This window comes from Arachis stenosperma, chromosome 3 (genome assembly GCF_014773155.1).
Source record: "Arachis stenosperma cultivar V10309 chromosome 3, arast.V10309.gnm1.PFL2, whole genome shotgun sequence".
In the NCBI taxonomy this organism is placed as follows: Eukaryota; Viridiplantae; Streptophyta; class Magnoliopsida; order Fabales; family Fabaceae; genus Arachis; species Arachis stenosperma.
The window spans coordinates 45,107,225-45,124,703 of record NC_080379.1 but is presented as its reverse complement, the minus strand read 5'-3'; the positions used below and the strand labels follow the sequence as shown (position 1 = coordinate 45,124,703).

Genomic DNA, 17,479 nt, shown 5'->3' with positions numbered 1-17,479 from the left:
TGTTCGGTGGTCGGGTTCCAAACAGGTCGGGTGGACAGATGGAGGGGTGAGGGCGCCTTAACTTGGGTCGCACTGCTTGCGGGTTGTCGAGTAGCCGAGCACTGGTCGTGGAGAGATGATGAGGGAGGGTGCCACCTGCAAAGACACTCCGACGCTCAAGTCAGCAATGTGCAGGCGGGCAGAGTGATAGGGTGAAAGAATGTGACGTACCTCGGGGGAAGAGCCATTCTTCCCCTTATATACATGTCAGTAGTGGGCCCCCAGAGAGGACAGGCCCATATCCCCCAAGGACATTGTCCTGCAGCCGCATGCCGGACCGTACAGGACGCGTGTCCGGGTCGGTTAAAGGGCGCGTGTTCGGGTCGGGTAGAACTTGGGTCGGGTCGACCCATGCGGACCTTGGGCCAGGCCGTAACAGATTTTTTTCTATTATAAAATAAAAAAATATTTTTAAAAATATATTACACTAACATTAATGTTTGGAATCTGTGTTTTTATTTTTTATTTTGAGTTTTTATGAAGTTTTCAAAATCTTAGGCGAACTTATAAAAACTACTCAAAAGTTCGTTTAAGCTTAAGGTGACCTCTCTCATTATATACATCTTTATTTTTTCATTTATAAAATAAAGATTTATTACACTATAACATATTAATGAGTACAATAAAATAATTACTTGTTAATATTGGTATATTAATATTCATTAACATGCTTATTGATTAAATCTTTTATATAGATTTAATAAATTCACATATAAGTGTATATTGATACATTAGTATTTGTTAAATTTAAAATAAAAAATATTTATTATATTTTAAGAATATTAATGAGTACTCTAAAAAATATTAATAAGTAATTATTTTATTATGTTCATTAATATTTTTTATAGTATAATAAATATTTAAATATAGTGTAAAATGAAAAATAGGAATAAACATAATGAAAAACTAATTGATAATACATGTAAAATTTTATAGTATATATTAGTCAATAATACATAAAGAGAACGAAAAAATTTTATTATAATATTCAATAGAAATAGATGATTTTTTTCTTTATAAAATGTACTATATAGTGTGTATTTATTAGGCTGCCTTTGTTTTCAACAACAAAATAGGATAAGACACTGAAAATAGGACAGGACAAGACACTGATGGATAGAGACACAAAATTTTGTGTTCTTGTAATTCTGCTTGGTGATAAACTAGAACAAATTATGAAAATCTAATTTATTCTCATTTTTTTCATTAAAAAAATTTGAGATGAAAATATAATAATAAAAATATAATTATAAAAAATTTAACAAGAATAATAAAAAATAAAAAATAAGTTGTGTCTCTTGGACATAAAATTAACAAGGTTTTCTGGCCATTATTTACCACACATAAACCGTGGTGACCCACAAGGTTTTATGTGCAAACAAGTTTCTTCATAAACCGTGGTGACTCCCCACGGTTTATTCTTGCCAAATTTCCTTCATAAACCGTGGTGACCTACCACGGTTTCCTCCTACAAAAATTTGCTCCTAATCCGTGGTGACCTCCCACGGTTTATGCATGTTTAGAAACCGTGGTGGGTTGCCACGGTTTACATATAAATCCATTTTACACAAAATCGTAACAACATACAGATTTGCACATTTACGTAAATAACTCTCCCACTTTATTTATTTACGTAAATTGCCCTGAAATTGATACTTCTATACTTTGATACTATATAAGATGGGAGTATAAAAAGTGTTGGATAACATATTCAGTTTGGTTTCGTCTCTGAAGTTATATTTGAGTTTTAATTTAGGGTTTGTTTGAAAAAAATTTAAAGTTATTTTTTTTAATTTTTAACTTATAAAAAGTTATATTAATAGTGTTTGGTACAATGTTTTAGATATGTCTTTAACTTTTCAAAACGTTATTTAAGAATTTTTAAAAAAGTTAAAAAATTGAGAAATTACATAAATAAATAAAGTGGGAGAATTATTTACGTAAATGTGCAAATCTGTTTCTTGTTACCATTTTGTGCAAAATGCATTTTTATGTAAACCGTGGCAACCCACCACGGTTTCAAAACATACATAAACCGTGGGAGGTCACCACGGATTAGGAGGAAATTGGTTTACATGTAAACCGTGGGAGCCCATGACGGTTTACTAGGGAAATTTGGTGTGCATAAACCGTGGTGACTCACCACGGTTTATGAGGAAACAAATTCGAACGTAAAACCCGGTAACCCACCGCGGTTTACGTGTATCTATATATATATGTAATCCGCTGAAGGTAGGGACGGATTCATTTGTAACCTTTGGCAAAAAATTGGATTCATTGTGGTAGAGAGAGTTTGGGAAAAGGTTTGGAGGCAGTGAAGTAGAAGTAGGTGGTGGGGCCAATGGAGGATGAGGATCGATTGTACCGACTAAATGGCATCGCTCACGTGGCAGGAAATATCGACGAAGAGGTTAGTAACTGTTATTGTTATTATTATTGTAATTAAATGTAATTCTAATATAGCAATTGATATGTTAGTAGGAATATATCTAGTAAATAGTTTTACTGCAAAAGAACCGGTCGGACCGGCCGGTTTACTGGAAAACCGGTCGAACCGGCCAGTTTTTTAACAGTTTTTTTACGGTTTTTTATTAAATTCTTGTATTTAAAATTAATGTTAGGTTTTTCAATAATTTTATTTAATATTTAATTAAACCGGTTGAACTCCGGTTTAACACCCGGGGGAAGCATTAAACCATTGAACCAGTAACCTCACCGGTTCATTGACCGGTCCGGTTGTCGCAACGTTGGTTTTTAGTATTTTGCACAATATTTTGTTATGATTATTGTATTTTATTCAAAGGTTTTTTTCATGAATTTAAACTGTTAATTTGTTGTTGTGAGTGCACAGTTATCTTAGCAGGAGTATTATGTATGTTGTTGTTTGTAATGGTTGTATGTTAAGGGATTTATTTATTTCGAATGTTTTGCAGCCTAGTAGGGTTATTACAGCCGTTAGGCGGCAGCAGAATATGCCGTTACATGACCGGATTATACCTTATCTGGAGACTGCGGGGTTGTATCATCTTGCTAGGCTAAACAGTCAATGGTTTTGGGTTGATGAGTCTCTGATTAGCGCATTTATTGAGCGTTGGCGTCCGGAGACCCACACGTTCCATATGCCGTTTGGTGAGTGCACCATTACTCTACAGGATGTCGCGTATCAGCTGGGTTTGCCGATTGATGGTGCACCCGTTAGTGGGTGCTTGACTGAGTTTGAGAATCTGATGGAACACGGTAGACCGGCATGGGTGTGGTTCCGGGAGTTGTTCGGGGAGTTACCACCGCAGAGTAAGGTGAAGCAGATGACAGTGTGCTACACCTGGTTCCACGAGAGGTTCCGTGTTCTCCCTGCAGATGCTACTGAGGAGACCGTTCGTGTATACGCACGCGCTTATATCCTTATGCTGTTGTCGTCTCAGCTGTTTGCGGACAAGAATGCAAACAGGGTACACCTTCGCTGGTTGCCTTATTTGGCATCATTGGATGACTTGGGCAGATATAGCTGGGGATCCGCTGCACTAGCCTGGTTGTATAGGTGTCTTTGTCGTGGTACAAACAGGAACGTCGTTAACTTGGCTGGGCCGCTACACCTACTACAATCTTGGATTTTCTGGAGGTTTCCCACTCTTAGGCCCACAGGTTTTGACCGGTTTGGTTTTCCGCTTGCTTCTAGGTATGATTTAAAAATATGCGTTCATAAATTGTAAAAATTGGTACTGTGTTAAGGTTTGTTTTGACATGATTTCAATTTAAATGGTAGGTGGGCGGAGTTTGTTCCGAGGAACGATGCAGGGGCACAGAGATTAGTTTCCGCACGCCTTGCACTTGATCGGTTGCTTGTCCACGATGTGAGTGACTTATTTATTACTTATGGTGGATCTAGTTTTTCTTACATGGCACTGCCTCATGAACGTCTTACTGATTCTATGCAGTTTGTGTGGGAGCCTTATTCTTCTGCTGATGTTACTGCTGCTATTCATCCGGAGATACTAGTTGATCAGCACCGACGGCTATGGACGGCCGTCACTAGCCTCATATATTTTGCTGCCATCAAGTGGCATCAGGTGGATAGGGTTCTACCCCAGTTCGGCGGTGTTCAGCCTCCCCCAGATGTAGCTCTGAACATAGATTGGCTACATGCGAAGGATGGTAGGGGTGGGGACCGGTGGTTTCCTTCATATTATCGGGAGTGGCACCAGTATTGGGAGAACCGGCATCAGTCGGTCATATGGGTCGATCGTGTCCTCGACCCTGGTCCATCATCAGATTACCTAGAGTGGTGGTGCCGTGTGGCGCACAGGTTCCTATCCCCAGATGTAGCATTTCAGGATCCGAGGCCGATTGTGTTGACTGAGGAGGCGCGTCACAGAGGGTCGTCCCAGGCACCTCCTAGAGTTCATGTTTATGACAGACCAGATAACAGACGAGTTGATAGGCGTCGCCGTATTGGGACCCGGACCACCGATCGCGAGTGGAGGGAGTTTGCCGACCGATTGGCCCAGGACGTTCCTGGAGCTGAGGCTGGGGATCCAGTGGACTACCGTGTTCCTCGACGTAGAGGCAGACGGCCACCTGCGCGGCCTGACCGTCGAGGTGGGCCTGCTGGAGGACCATCCGAGCAGGGGGGAGGCACTGGTCACGTCGCCGCTGAGGATGTAGTTGGATCAGCCGACGTTCAACGTGGGTTCTAGCTCACAGATGTTTGGGAACGTGAGCCCATATGGTTTTGCCGAGTTTACGACCGCGGCTGTTGGGGTGGACATTGCTGATCCCGTTACTGAGTCCTCCTTTTACAGAGACATTGCTGACATGCTTAGGGATGATGATCAGACCCATTATAGGCCACAGATGCCTGAGGAGCATGCCCAGTTTGGTGCTCAACAGCCAGGCAGTGACGATGTTCAGGCTCAGTTGGCAGTTGACCTGAACGAGCCAGCAGTTTCGCCGTCTGACCCATGGTTTGCTTTAGGAGGTACACCTCCCTCCGCTTTCAGCGCGGCTCCCGCACACCCCACAGCACCAGCGCCAGATCAGCGACCTAGGCGGGTTAGACGTCCTACTTTGTGTGGCACCGGAGGGCACTTGCTTGGCCAGTTCGATGACGATGACAGTGACACCATTGAGGATTCTGATTAGTTATGCTATATGTTCCTGTCCAGTACTTTGTTTCTTTATTTATGTATTGATAATGGTAGGTAGGTTATGTGTTGATGATGTTAGTTATGTTATGTATTGATCTTGGTAGTAACGTTATGTATTCAGCATGCTAATTACTTTATGTAATGTGCATGCCTGTTAGTGTTTATGTATTTCAGACTTACTGTTAAATAATATTTATCTTCAGACTATGTAGTGAGTGCCTGATTAAGAGTATTTCATGTATTCCTGTATGGTTTATATTATAATGCACATTGTTAAAGATAGCTAAAGTGGTTTAATGAAACTGATAATATAAAACGAGGTTATTATACTTAGATTTCGTTCCTACTGAAACACGTTGAAAGTGACATATGTAACAGAGGACGCTTGGGCTAACATTACTTAGACCTAGAAACGAATAAGAAGGCATAGAAGAGGGTTACACAAAATGACATCTACGCATCCCCTCCACCACTTTGTGGTCGCTGCTGACAGTTCCTTCGCGTATGCCCGGGCTGACGGCATAACCCACAACGCTTGGGCTGATTCTGTTGAGACTGATCCATGCTTCCTCGGATCCTGGTTGACTTTGGACGGCCTTCCTTTGCACGCCACAGATTAGGGTCAGGAATAATGGTTGGGCCACCATATGGAGGCCACAGGCCTTCAGGAATAGGTGGGAGAAACCCATGATTGTAAACGTTGAACACCTCAGTCATACGATACACTTCATGAACATAGGACGCCCAGTTTAGCCGGGAGTAGGCGCAACAGGCAATGGCGTGGCAACATGGATAATGCAGCGCCTGGAAGTGCCCACAGTCGCATCGGTGATCTTTAAGGGAAACTCTATAGCTACCAATAGAGAACGACCCCGTTGGTGTTGTCTCAGCCACGGTGTACTCTAGTTGATGCCTGTCGTATAATGTCACAGTAAAGCACCCGGAGTCTCTAAGGTTCCGATCAATAGCCTTGACCAATGCCTGACAGAACTCATGGCCGGCTCCGAGTTGTGCCTCTGCTGTCTGACCCCGGACCACAAATAGCTGAGCAAGCCTCCCGTAGGTTGACTTAACCAATGATGTGACAGGGAGGTTGCGAGTACCCTTTAGCACGGAGTTCACACATTCACTGATGTTTGTGGTCATGTGCCCGAACCGTCGACCAGCATCCTCATGTTGGGTCCATTTGTCATACTCCATACGGTTGGCCCAGTCACACATTGCTGGATTCTCAGTCCGCATGATGTCGAACCAGTAGTAAAACTCACCCTCAGTCTTGGCGTAGGCAGCATTGACCAGTAACCTCCTTGAGTCCTTACCTTTGAACGTTAGGGCGAAATTCGCTGCCACATGCCTTATACAGTAGGCCCGGAATGCACGAGGAGGCAGCCATCCATTCTCAGGTGCCTCAAGGGCCGCCTTGATCCCATTATGCCTGTCTGAGATAACTAGGATACCCTCCTGAGGAGTCACATGCTCTCGTAGGTTGGACAAGAAGAATGACCACGACTCTGCATTTTCCCCCTCTACAAGGGCGAATGCTATCGGCAGGATGTTCGAGTTTCCGTCCTGAGCTATCGCCAACAGGAGCGTCCCTCCATACTTCCCATACAAGTGGGTACCGTCAATACTGACGAGTGGCTTGCAGTGCCGGAATGCCTCGACACAGGGAGGAAATGTCCAGAAAAGTCGGTGAAAGTACACCCTCGACTCATCAACAGCACCACCAATCTGAACCGGAGACGTCTTCAGCACCGTGATTGTTCCCGGCATTGTCGCCTCGATCCCTAGCATCCAACGGGGCAACTCCGCGTAAGACTCTTCCCAATCTCCATATATTTCAGCCACAGCCTTCTGCTTAGCCAACCAGACCTTCCTGTAACTAGGCCTGAAACCGTAATCAGCTTCTGTCGCTTGTTGAAGTACCTTTACCGTAACCGCAGCATCCGCCCTAACCATAGGAAGAATTCTCGCACATATAACGTTATAATCCAGCTGACGGTGATCACTTGAAATAGAAGTTGCGAGGCACGTGTGTGGCCCGTTGTACCTCCTAACCTCCCAAGTTCCCTTTCGTGCACGAAGCGCTACACGAATCAACCAAGTGCAACCCTTGCCGAATTCCTTGCATTTTCCATGATACTTCAAATGATCCGATTCGATGACTCTGTACTCAACACCTCGCCGGATGCTATAGTCCTTCACACTGAGCACAGCTTCATCTTTACTCTGGAAAGATTGCCCAATCTCGAATTCTGTAGAAGATCTACCCACTCTGTTACCGCTGTCTTCCTGTTGACCAAGAGCTTCCAAGTCTAGTGTCGAGAAGTGTGGAGGGTATTGATGAGAAGCAGAACTTGAAGGCCGATGTTGCGCATCAGGATCGCCGCCTGTGTTTTCGTCGCTGTCACCATCGATATCAACAGGCTCCTCGTCAGATCCATCGTCACGCATTGCATTCTCTACTTGATCAGGTCCACCAAAGTCTTCAACATAAGGCACGAGGCCACCACCGGTACCCACTACGTTGGGAGGCTCAATGACTGCTGCATGCTCCAAAGGGACAGAACCGACAACCTCCGTTTGTTCTAAGTCAGCCGCAAAAGAAGGTGATTGAACCGGAGGAAGATGCGGTCTGACCGCAGGCATCGAACTAGATGCACCACCCGCGGAAGCTACGCAAGGAACTGGAGCGGATGCCCCAGAACTATCGACGCCAACCTCCAACTTCGCAAACAACTCATGGATTCTGATCTCCGGAAAACTCCTTACGCAGTAGAAGAGAACCCGAATATCTTCATCAGACTTAACGGGAAAGGTTTCGTACTGAACACCGGTCGAGACAACCGCCATGGGAATCTTGTAGAATAGTTTCTTCACCCACTTGCAACCCAACACGCCAAGCTTCTCCAAGATGCTGTTCTTCAAGTCCGACAAACTCATTGACGAACTAATAAAAATACTTAGTGGTTCTCTGTCGGTGAACTTCACACCTTTGCTTTTGCTTTTTTTTATTTTTCCAGAGCAATGCACCAGAGCAAGAAAGCTCTCTTCCTCACTAGCCATTGTGAGAATGATCTCTTCTGCTGCTTGAATCACCCACATATATATAGATTTTCCGTCAGAGTAAACCGTGGCAAGCCACCACGTTTTTCTACTCTACATAAACCGTGGTGACTCCCCACGGTTTATGCTCAACCATTTTCCTTCGTAAACCGTGGTGACCTCCCACGGTTTACATGCAAATCAATTTCTTCCTAATCCGTGGTGACCTCCCACGGTTTATGTTTGTTTTGAAACCGTGGTGGGTTGCCACGGTTTACATAAAAATGCATTTTGCACAAAATGGTAACAAGAAACAGATTTGCACATTTACGTAAATAATTCTCCAACTTTATTTATTTATGTAAATTGCCCTAAAAAATTTGATTTTTCTTATTTTTAAAAACTATTTTATCACTCCTATTTAATACACAACTTTAAAATAAGTATTTCTATAATAACTTTTCAACTACAAAATAACTTATTTAAAATTTGCTATTAATAAAAGTTCTTATATTTTAAGTTCTTTTTCAAAATAACTTATTTAATAAGTTTACCCAATATGGCCCTTAATCCTTGAAATTTTAATTGCGTTAATTTAATCCCTAAATTTTTTAATTGACTCTGTGACACTATTGCAGGAACTAACGTGATTAAAATTTAAAAATTTTAGGAACTAAATTGAGGCAATTAAAATTAAATTAAGATTCGAATGTGTTTTCAGAAACCAAACTAAATATTTTCTCTTTTGATATACAGAATTTTTTTAAAAAATCTTTTATTATATACAGAAATTTCTAGTTCCAAGACTTTCTAATTGAGTTATAATTAATCACTTATTATTATAAATAACTTTTCTATTTTTATATTTATACATATTTAACGGATAAAAAAATAAATTAATAAACACATCAAAACTTACTGATATATTAGTATATGATAATGAAAAAATTGTGAATACCTGAGCTTTTTAAATAGAATGATAGATAACACATTTTTATTTATATAAAAAAAAACTTACAATATATTCTTTTTTCCCGATAATTAATAAATACTTAACCCTCAATAAAAGGAACAAAAAGTATCACATGAAAAACTAAACAACACTTTCCAATGTCTTAATGATATAAAATTCTGCACATAATATTATTAAAAAAAATCATTAATAGGTATACGTGCCCTAAAAATATATTTTAAAAATACCATAAAAATTATTTGACTAAAATTTTTTGAAACAATAATAAGTTAAATTTTTAATACATTAAATACATAAAAAATATTTATATATATATAAGTAGTGGTCAGAAGTGAGAACCATATAATTGCCATCTTGCATAGGTTTCTGTCTTTGTTTTCTCTATCTTCTTCCTCTTATTAGTGGACAAAAGATAAGCCGTTGCATTTGCAGAGTGATCCAGACCCAATTCTCCATACCCTTGCTTTGTATTATGCGTGTGCCTCACCTTCATGATGATACCAAGTTATCGTTATTCTCATCATCATCCTATTCCTTTTGATCTCAATGAAGAACATCACCTTTTCACTACTACTACATATCCTCAACTCTCTTCTCCTTCTTCTTCTTTATCATCTTATTCTTATTGGGACCATCATCCAAACCACTTACAAATAACTCATCAACAGGTCAGTTACTATTATTTTATATTTTTGTTTTAACAAAAATATTATGTATATAATTGAAATTAGCCACTAAATTAATCACTGTAGATTTATTAAATACATATGTTGTTTATTTATGTTTAACGTATATTTTATATCTGTCTATTTTATATTTATAATTGATCTTTTGTGTACATATAACATAATTGTTTTACTAATTAGCTAGCCGAACTCTAACAACACTTGTAAAAGAAATCATTGAAGCAAAAATTGTTGATCTCTCTCACTTATATTAATTATTTCTCTAACTTAGATTTTTATAATGTTATATTATATATCTTTTAGGCTGAGAAGATTCATGTTCCTTCTAGTGGAGGATCATGGGATCATATTCATGACCACAGAAAAAAAGAAGAAAAAGAAGAAGAAGAAGAGAAGGATGGAAACAAGAAGAGTAGTAAACTGCTCAAGTTAAAAATTTTGAAGAAAGAAGAAAGGAATGAAAATCATCATCTTGATAATCAAGCTCATCATGATGAGGAGGATCATGGTTCGGTGAAGTGGATGTCTTCAAAGATGAGAATCATGGGTGGTTCTGATACTAATAATTTCAGGTTAAGGTTTGATGAAGAGGGACCAAAGCAGCAAGCGCCGCTATCCCCTTTACGAACTGATAATAGCAGCAGCAACAGTAACAACAACAACTCTTCTTCAAACCGTCATGAAAATAATAATAATATGATTGTTAGGGTTTGTTCTGATTGCCACACCACAAAGACCCCTCTTTGGAGAAGTGGACCAAGAGGCCCCAAGGTACTTTCTTTTTCTTTTTAAACTAAATAAATAAATCATTTTTCTCATTTTCTTTTTTTATGTATTGTCATATAATTTATCAAATAGTTTTTCTCACTCAATGTATCCCAAAAAAAAAGCACTTTTTTTCCACTTCTCATGATAAATAATAATAATCCCCTTTTCTCCAAACTTTCCCCCATAGGACACAAAATCTCTATATATTAATAATAACTATTTATATTAACACAATTGAGATTTTTAACTTTTAAGCTTATCAACGCTGTTATGAAACTATTTTTTTTAAAAAATTAATTAAGTGGATAATAAAAGATACATGAGTTATATGTCTAGTACGTCTTTTTAAACAAGAATTTTTTATTTGTTTTTTTTATTTAACAAAGATAAATTTTAAATTTTTCGATCATATAATTTTAATATTATATTATGAAATCATTTCTTTTAAAAAATTTAAATTCACAAGAGGAGACAAACATCTCTGACAAACTCAAAACTTATTTGAATTTAAGGTTGTGTTTGATGCCCGTCTCCCTTTAGTTTTTCTACAAATAATTTATAGATATATTATCTTTGTAGAGAAAAAAAATCGTCAGTCAAATTGGCTCAACCATGTGAAGTAAAGTAATAGAATTTGAAGAACTATTGAATTATTTTATTTAAATTAAGTATGTTGTATATATAAATATGCTGATTATTAATTGTTATGATGCATCAGTCTCTTTGCAATGCTTGTGGAATTAGACAAAGGAAGGCGAGGAGAGCTGCCGCGGTGGCGGCCGCGGCGGAGGTTGCAGCATCAGAGAACGATACAACTCTCATGGCTTCTACTGATGATGATGATGGTATGAAGAAGAATGAAAAGAAGTTACACAAGCACAACAACAAAGATAAGAAGTTGAAAGCCAAGTGTAGTGCACCAAATCAGTTGAAAAAGAAGCACAAAATTGGAACCAATAACAATAATAATAATACTAATAAATTATCTCATAGAGGAAGAAAGAAGGTTGGTTTTGAAGACTTGACAATAAGTTTGAGCAAGAACTTGGCTTTAAATGTGTTCCCTCATGATGAGAAAGAGGCTGCAATCTTGCTCATGGCCTTATCCTATGGTTTACTTCATGGATTTCCCTCAGATCGTTACTTAGATTAATGAAATTTTTATTTTGTATGAATAAGTACTTATTAATATTATTATTGTATGAGACTAGTTTTTGCTTTGTGGTGTGGAAGAATAGGACGCATTCATGAAGTTATAGTACTTTATTATTATTATTTAGGAATTAATATATAATAGAGGAAATAAATCATTGGATCGGTGACTTTATATGAACTTTGTAACCATTAATTATTATGTTAGATTTGAGCAAGTAGACAAACACAAATGCGATGATTCTCTTGTTCTGTGTGGGTATCCTAATTCAATAAAATTACATTTGTACTTCTCATCATATATATGGTTTAGTTTGTCTTTATTGTTAATTTATCTTTTAGATTATGTTCATTATATTAGTTATAAAATTTGATATTTAGTGGTTGCCTTACAATATCATATAATACAGTATAAATTAATATATTTGTTTGACCAAGCTAAGTTACTATATTTGAGGAGTGGATGAGAATGTTGTGATAAGAAAATATTCCTTTTAAGTAATTGAAAGTGAAAATGTTCCTTAAGCACTATGCATAAAGGTGCTTCTTCAAGGGGAATGTTACTTAGATCTTGATCAGATGAGGTGAAAGCAACATAACTACTTTTTATTTATAATTTTTAAATTAATTTGGTCTTTCCCTTATCTCCTTCAATTATTCTTCCACCAATGTACCGTTATCGATCTTTTGAAGTTTTCGATTTCACATTGACATAACAAGAGTTTATTATCAATCGTGATTCATGACAATGATAATTCCCTGTTTTGGAAGCAGCTTTTTTCTGTCCCACTTCTGGATTCAGACTTTGTCCGCGTCCTAATTAATAACATGAGAAGTCTTGATTCTTTCAGATGTAGAAGATGTACGTAGTAGAGTTTATTTATAAAAGCCATATACATGGTGCCCAGTAATAAAAAATCTAGCTATCCATCTATTACAAATAATAATAATAATAATAATAATAATAATAATAATAATAATAATAATAATAATAATAATAAAATTATTATTATTATTATTATTATTATTATTATTGAATAAGTAATTCTACACTAAAATATAATTTTATGATATCAGGATTTTAATAACATAAAAATATAAAATTTAATATTTGTTATTTCATAGTGAAAATAATTTTAGCATAAGTTCATTAAAAAATATATGTGCAAAAAAAACCACACACATACACACAAGTTCAAAAAAAAAAGTTCATGTCTGAAAGAATGTAATAAATATACATATATCAGTTAAATTTTTTAAATAAATAATTTTATAAATAATTAGTAACTTTTAAAATATATATATATATATATATATTTATATATTTGTACAGGAAAAAGTTATTTTGGAGTAGCTGAAATGATGTCATTTTAATAATTATCAACAAAAACTGTTTTACTTAAATGGTGTATTTTTATAAATAATAAATAAATTAAAGTTTATAATTACATTTATATGTGTTACCATGGTACAAAGAATTTAGAAAAGAAACGAAGAATTATTTAGAAAAGTATTATTTTTTCATTCATATTTTTCATCTGTAATTATAAAGTTCTTACCAATATATAAACCAAGAATACGCTAAGAGTACGCTCATTATGAAATAATATCCTAATAAATTATATTGATTTTTTTCTAATCATCTTTGATATTTTTCTAATTTTATTCCTTAATTATGATATTCTAATACTCCCCCTCAAGGTGAGCAGTGGGATCACCAATACTCAGCTTAATTAGAACTTTAACAAGGGCTTGTCTTAAAATTGCTTTAGTAAGAATATCAGCCAGCTGATCTTCTGATCTCACAAATAGAAGCTCAATAATGTCATTCTCAATTTTTTCTTTAATAAAGTGTCGATCCACCTCAACATGTTTTGTTTTATCATGTTGTACGGGATTCTCTGAAATGCTGATTGCGGCTTTGTTATCACATTTCAACTGGTTTGGCAATTGTGGTAGAAACCAGTCATCAATTTTTTTATCCACAATACTTCAGTTATGCCTTTAACGATCCTTCGAAATTCTGCCTCTGCGCTTGAAAGAGCTACAACTTTCTGCTTCTTACTTTTCCTTACCAGTTTGCCTCCAACAAATGTAAAGTAACCAGCTGTTGATCTTCTAACATTTGGGTTGCCCGCCCAATCTGCGTCAGTGTATACCTCAACCTTCAAATGACCATTCCTTCTGAAAATGATTCCACTTTCTAGAGCTCCCTTCAAATATCAAACTATCCTCATAGCAGCTTCCATATGATCTTCTTGTGGTTTATGCATAAACTGACTTACTATTCCCACAGCATAAGCTATGTCAGGCCGAGTATGTGATAAGTAAATTAGTTTTCCAACCAGTCGCTGGTACCTTTCTTTATCTGCTAGGGTGGTACCTTCTACTATCTTTAACTTGTGATTAACTTGCATGGGTGTATCTATTGGATGGTTTGCAATCCACCATTTCTGTTTCTGCCAGAAGGTCCAAAATGTACTTTCTTTGGGAGATAAAGATTCCTTTACTGGGTCGTAGAACCTCTATTCCTAAGAAATATTTTAGTCTTCCCAAATTCTTCATTTCAAAGTCTGTAAATAGGTTTCTTCTCAATTTTTCAATTTCTTCAGCATCACTTCCCGTTTTGATCATATCATCCACATAGATTATTAGGCAAGTGATTAAATCTCTCTATTTTTTCAAAAAAAGGGTATGATCAGAGTTACTTTACTTGTACCCATACCTTTTCATGGCATCTGTAAATCTTTCAAACCAAACACGTGGAGATTGTTTAAGCCCATAAAGAGCCTTCTTTAACTGGCAAACTTCATATTTTTTAATTCCTGTTGAGACACCTGGAGGAACTTTTATGTACACTTCTTCTTTTAACTCTCCATTAAAGAAAGCATTTTTGATGTCAAATTAATGAAGTGGCCAATCTTCATTTGCTGCTATTGAAAACAACACCCTAATAGTATTGCAACCGGTAAAAAAGTTTCAGAGTGTAGTTGATACCATAGGTCTGTGTATAACCTTTGGCCACCAACCTTGCCTTGTATCGTTCAATAGTTCCATCTGCCTTGTGTTTAATCGTGAAAATCCATTTGCACCCGACTGACTTTTTTTCTGTCGGTAGGATACACTTCTCCCAAGTTCCATTCTTCTCTAGAGCTTTTATTTCTGTATTCAATGCTTTTCGACATTCAAATTTCTCATTGACTTCTCGGAGAGTTCTTGGAATGTCTTCTGTTAAGAGTCTGGTGGAAAAAGCCTTTGCAACATCTGCTATTCATTCTCTAGCCACTCTTATCGTGTATCTTGAGTTACGAGGAACATGTTCTGGTGAGTATCGATCAAGAGGCATCCCTCTGTTTCTTCTTGGAGGAAGAATAAAGGTATTGGATTTTGGTTCTTCATGTTTCAGTGCTATACTGTTATTGTTAGTAGTCTCATTAAAAATATGGAGTAAATTATCAGATTGATAATTACCTACCTCTTGTCTGACATTCTCAAAAGGACTCTCACTGGTTGTATGTACTGAGTTATTTTTTACGTTGAGTGAAGTATACTCGGTGGCTCCATCTACTTGTTCTATTTGAATAGTTTCTGGGCAACAAAGGTTATTTAGCCAACTTGGTGGTTCATTATTGTTCTCCCCCTGAATGCCATGTTGGAGGCTGAAGTAAAATTCGGATTCTAAAAAATCGCAATCCATGGTCACATGAATACGACGAGTGATTGGATTGCAGTCTGAGTAGCCAAGACTTGTAAGGGTGTTTTGTGGTGGAGAACTTGAGTAGGTAGGCGATTTAGTAAGTAGGCAGAGGTCGCTATAACTTCAGGCCAAAAATTTTTTGGAACTTGTGCATCAAAAAGCATGACTCGGGTCATCTCAAGTAACTTACGATTTCGCCGCTCAGCCACACCATTTTGTTGAGGTGTATTTGGGCAGGAAGTTTGATGGATAAGACCATTTTTCATAAAAAAATCGCGCATTGATTGGTTTATAAATTCCATAAAAATTATCTGAGTGAAATACTTGGATTTTCTTGTTAATTGAGTTTGAATTATTTGGTAGAAAGCAAAGAACTTATTAGGTACTTTAAGTTTGTGTTTTAAAAAATATACCCAAGTCATGCGAGAAAAATCATCCACAAATAATACAAAATATTGAAAATTGTTATGGAAAATAGGGGCTGGGCCCACACATCAGAGTGTATTAATGAAAAACTGGAATTGACTCTAGTGTTGGTTGGAGGAAAAGAAACTCTATGATTTTTTGTGCGAATATAAGTTTCACATTTGAGGGGTTCAGTACTAGTTGTAAAAAGACTAGGAAATAGAAACTTGAGGTACCCAAATGAAGGATGATGAGACGCCTATGTCATAACCAATGTTGCCTAGTAACCGTTCCGTGAGCAAGCATGGTATGACCTTAGTGTGCTACTTCATCAACATAGTAAAGGCCTTCTTGCTCAGTACCACGCCCAATGATCTCCTTAAAAGGCAAAAAGGTAGAGTACATAAGTACCACACAATTTAGATCCTTTGTTACTTGACTAACAGACAATAATTTTGATGATAGTGGAGGGATATAGAGATAATTTTTTAATTTCAATTTTGTAATGGAACCTCCTCCTTTAACATCAATTAATTCTCCACTAGCGGTTTCAATATGGTTTTTGAGGGTATAGTCAAGCTGTTAAAATCATGGAAATCATGAGTCATAGTATCGGTAGACCCATAATCGAAAATCCATTCATTTATCTTTTTAATTAAATTCTGATTTTGGGTCTCCTCTTTATATTGAGTCGCCGTCTGGGCTGAGTAGCCAAGGAGTTCAGTAGTTCTTGCCCTTACTGCCCATCGTGACTTGCTTCCTCTCTTCTGGCCTCGCCACCGCTACTGGTGATTTCTGGGATGCTCATAGCGGCAGCTCCGATGACTTGGATTGTTTTTCCACCAATCTGGTAACCCACAATTTTAGAGCAATTTTCTTTGGTGTGTTTCTTCTTTCTTCTTCTACCAATTATTTTTTTCATCAGAGTTAGATAATTATATCCGTTTAGTTTGAAACCAATTGACAAATTGTCAGAATTGATTTGTGATGATCGCATGCCAAAACTATTGCATAGTATATTTGCAATTTGTAATGTCAATTCGTCAGAATTTTGAGTCGCTAGAACCTAACTCTTCTCTGACACAATGTTACGAAGAATTATTTAAAAAAAGTATTTTTTTTATTCATATTTTTCATCTGTGATTACAAGGTTCTTACCAATATATAAACCAAGAGTACGCTAAGAATACTCTCGTTATGGAATAATATCCTAATAAATCACATTAATTTTTTTCTAATTCTCTTTGATATTTTCCTGATTTTGTTCCTTAATTATAATATTCTAATAATATATACTTAAAAATTATATATATATATATATCCATTTTATTATTTTTCTTGTTGTCGCTACAAATGAGATATGTGATTTGAATTAATTTAAAAAATATAATCAATATAATTTGTTATGTTTTTTATTTAATCTAATCAAATTTTTATTCAAATGTTTGTAAATGTTTGTAATTTGCATTGTATACGTTTGAATATTTTCTTTAGTCATATCTAATTCAAACGATCATGATTTAATTTTATAGTTGATATATATTTCATCTAGATTTTACATCTTATAATT

General features: G+C 36.8%; 2 protein-coding genes across 2 annotated transcripts; one reads left to right on the top strand and one right to left on the bottom strand.

Annotated features, from left to right (window-relative positions):
- Window positions 1-5,636: 5,636 nt before the first annotated feature.
- LOC130966020 (uncharacterized) lies at window positions 5,637-8,126 on the bottom strand. Its single transcript, XM_057890768.1, has one exon. The coding sequence runs from the start codon at window positions 8,124-8,126 to the stop codon at window positions 5,637-5,639; it is 2,490 nt and encodes an 829-aa protein (XP_057746751.1).
- A 1,432-nt stretch (window positions 8,127-9,558) lies between these two features.
- On the top strand, window positions 9,559-12,062 carry LOC130970011 (GATA transcription factor 21). The gene is made up of 3 exons (XM_057895949.1): window positions 9,559-9,869; window positions 10,191-10,658; window positions 11,374-12,062. Exons 1-3 carry the CDS (start codon window positions 9,693-9,695, stop codon window positions 11,806-11,808), a joined length of 1,080 nt encoding a protein of 359 aa, XP_057751932.1. The 5' UTR covers window positions 9,559-9,692; the 3' UTR covers window positions 11,809-12,062.
- The last annotated feature ends 5,417 nt before the right edge of the window (window positions 12,063-17,479 follow it).

Coding starts and splice junctions, on each gene's coding strand:
- LOC130966020 (XM_057890768.1), bottom strand. CDS start 8,126: ATGAGTTTGTCGGACTTGAAGAACAGCATCTTGGAGAAGCTTGGCGTG.
- LOC130970011 (XM_057895949.1), top strand. CDS start 9,693: ATGATGATACCAAGTTATCGTTATTCTCATCATCATCCTATTCCTTTT. Junction 9,870..10,190: donor TACAAATAACTCATCAACAG/GTCAGTTACTAT, acceptor TATATCTTTTAG/GCTGAGAAGATTCATGTTCC. Junction 10,659..11,373: donor GTGGACCAAGAGGCCCCAAG/GTACTTTCTTTT, acceptor ATGATGCATCAG/TCTCTTTGCAATGCTTGTGG.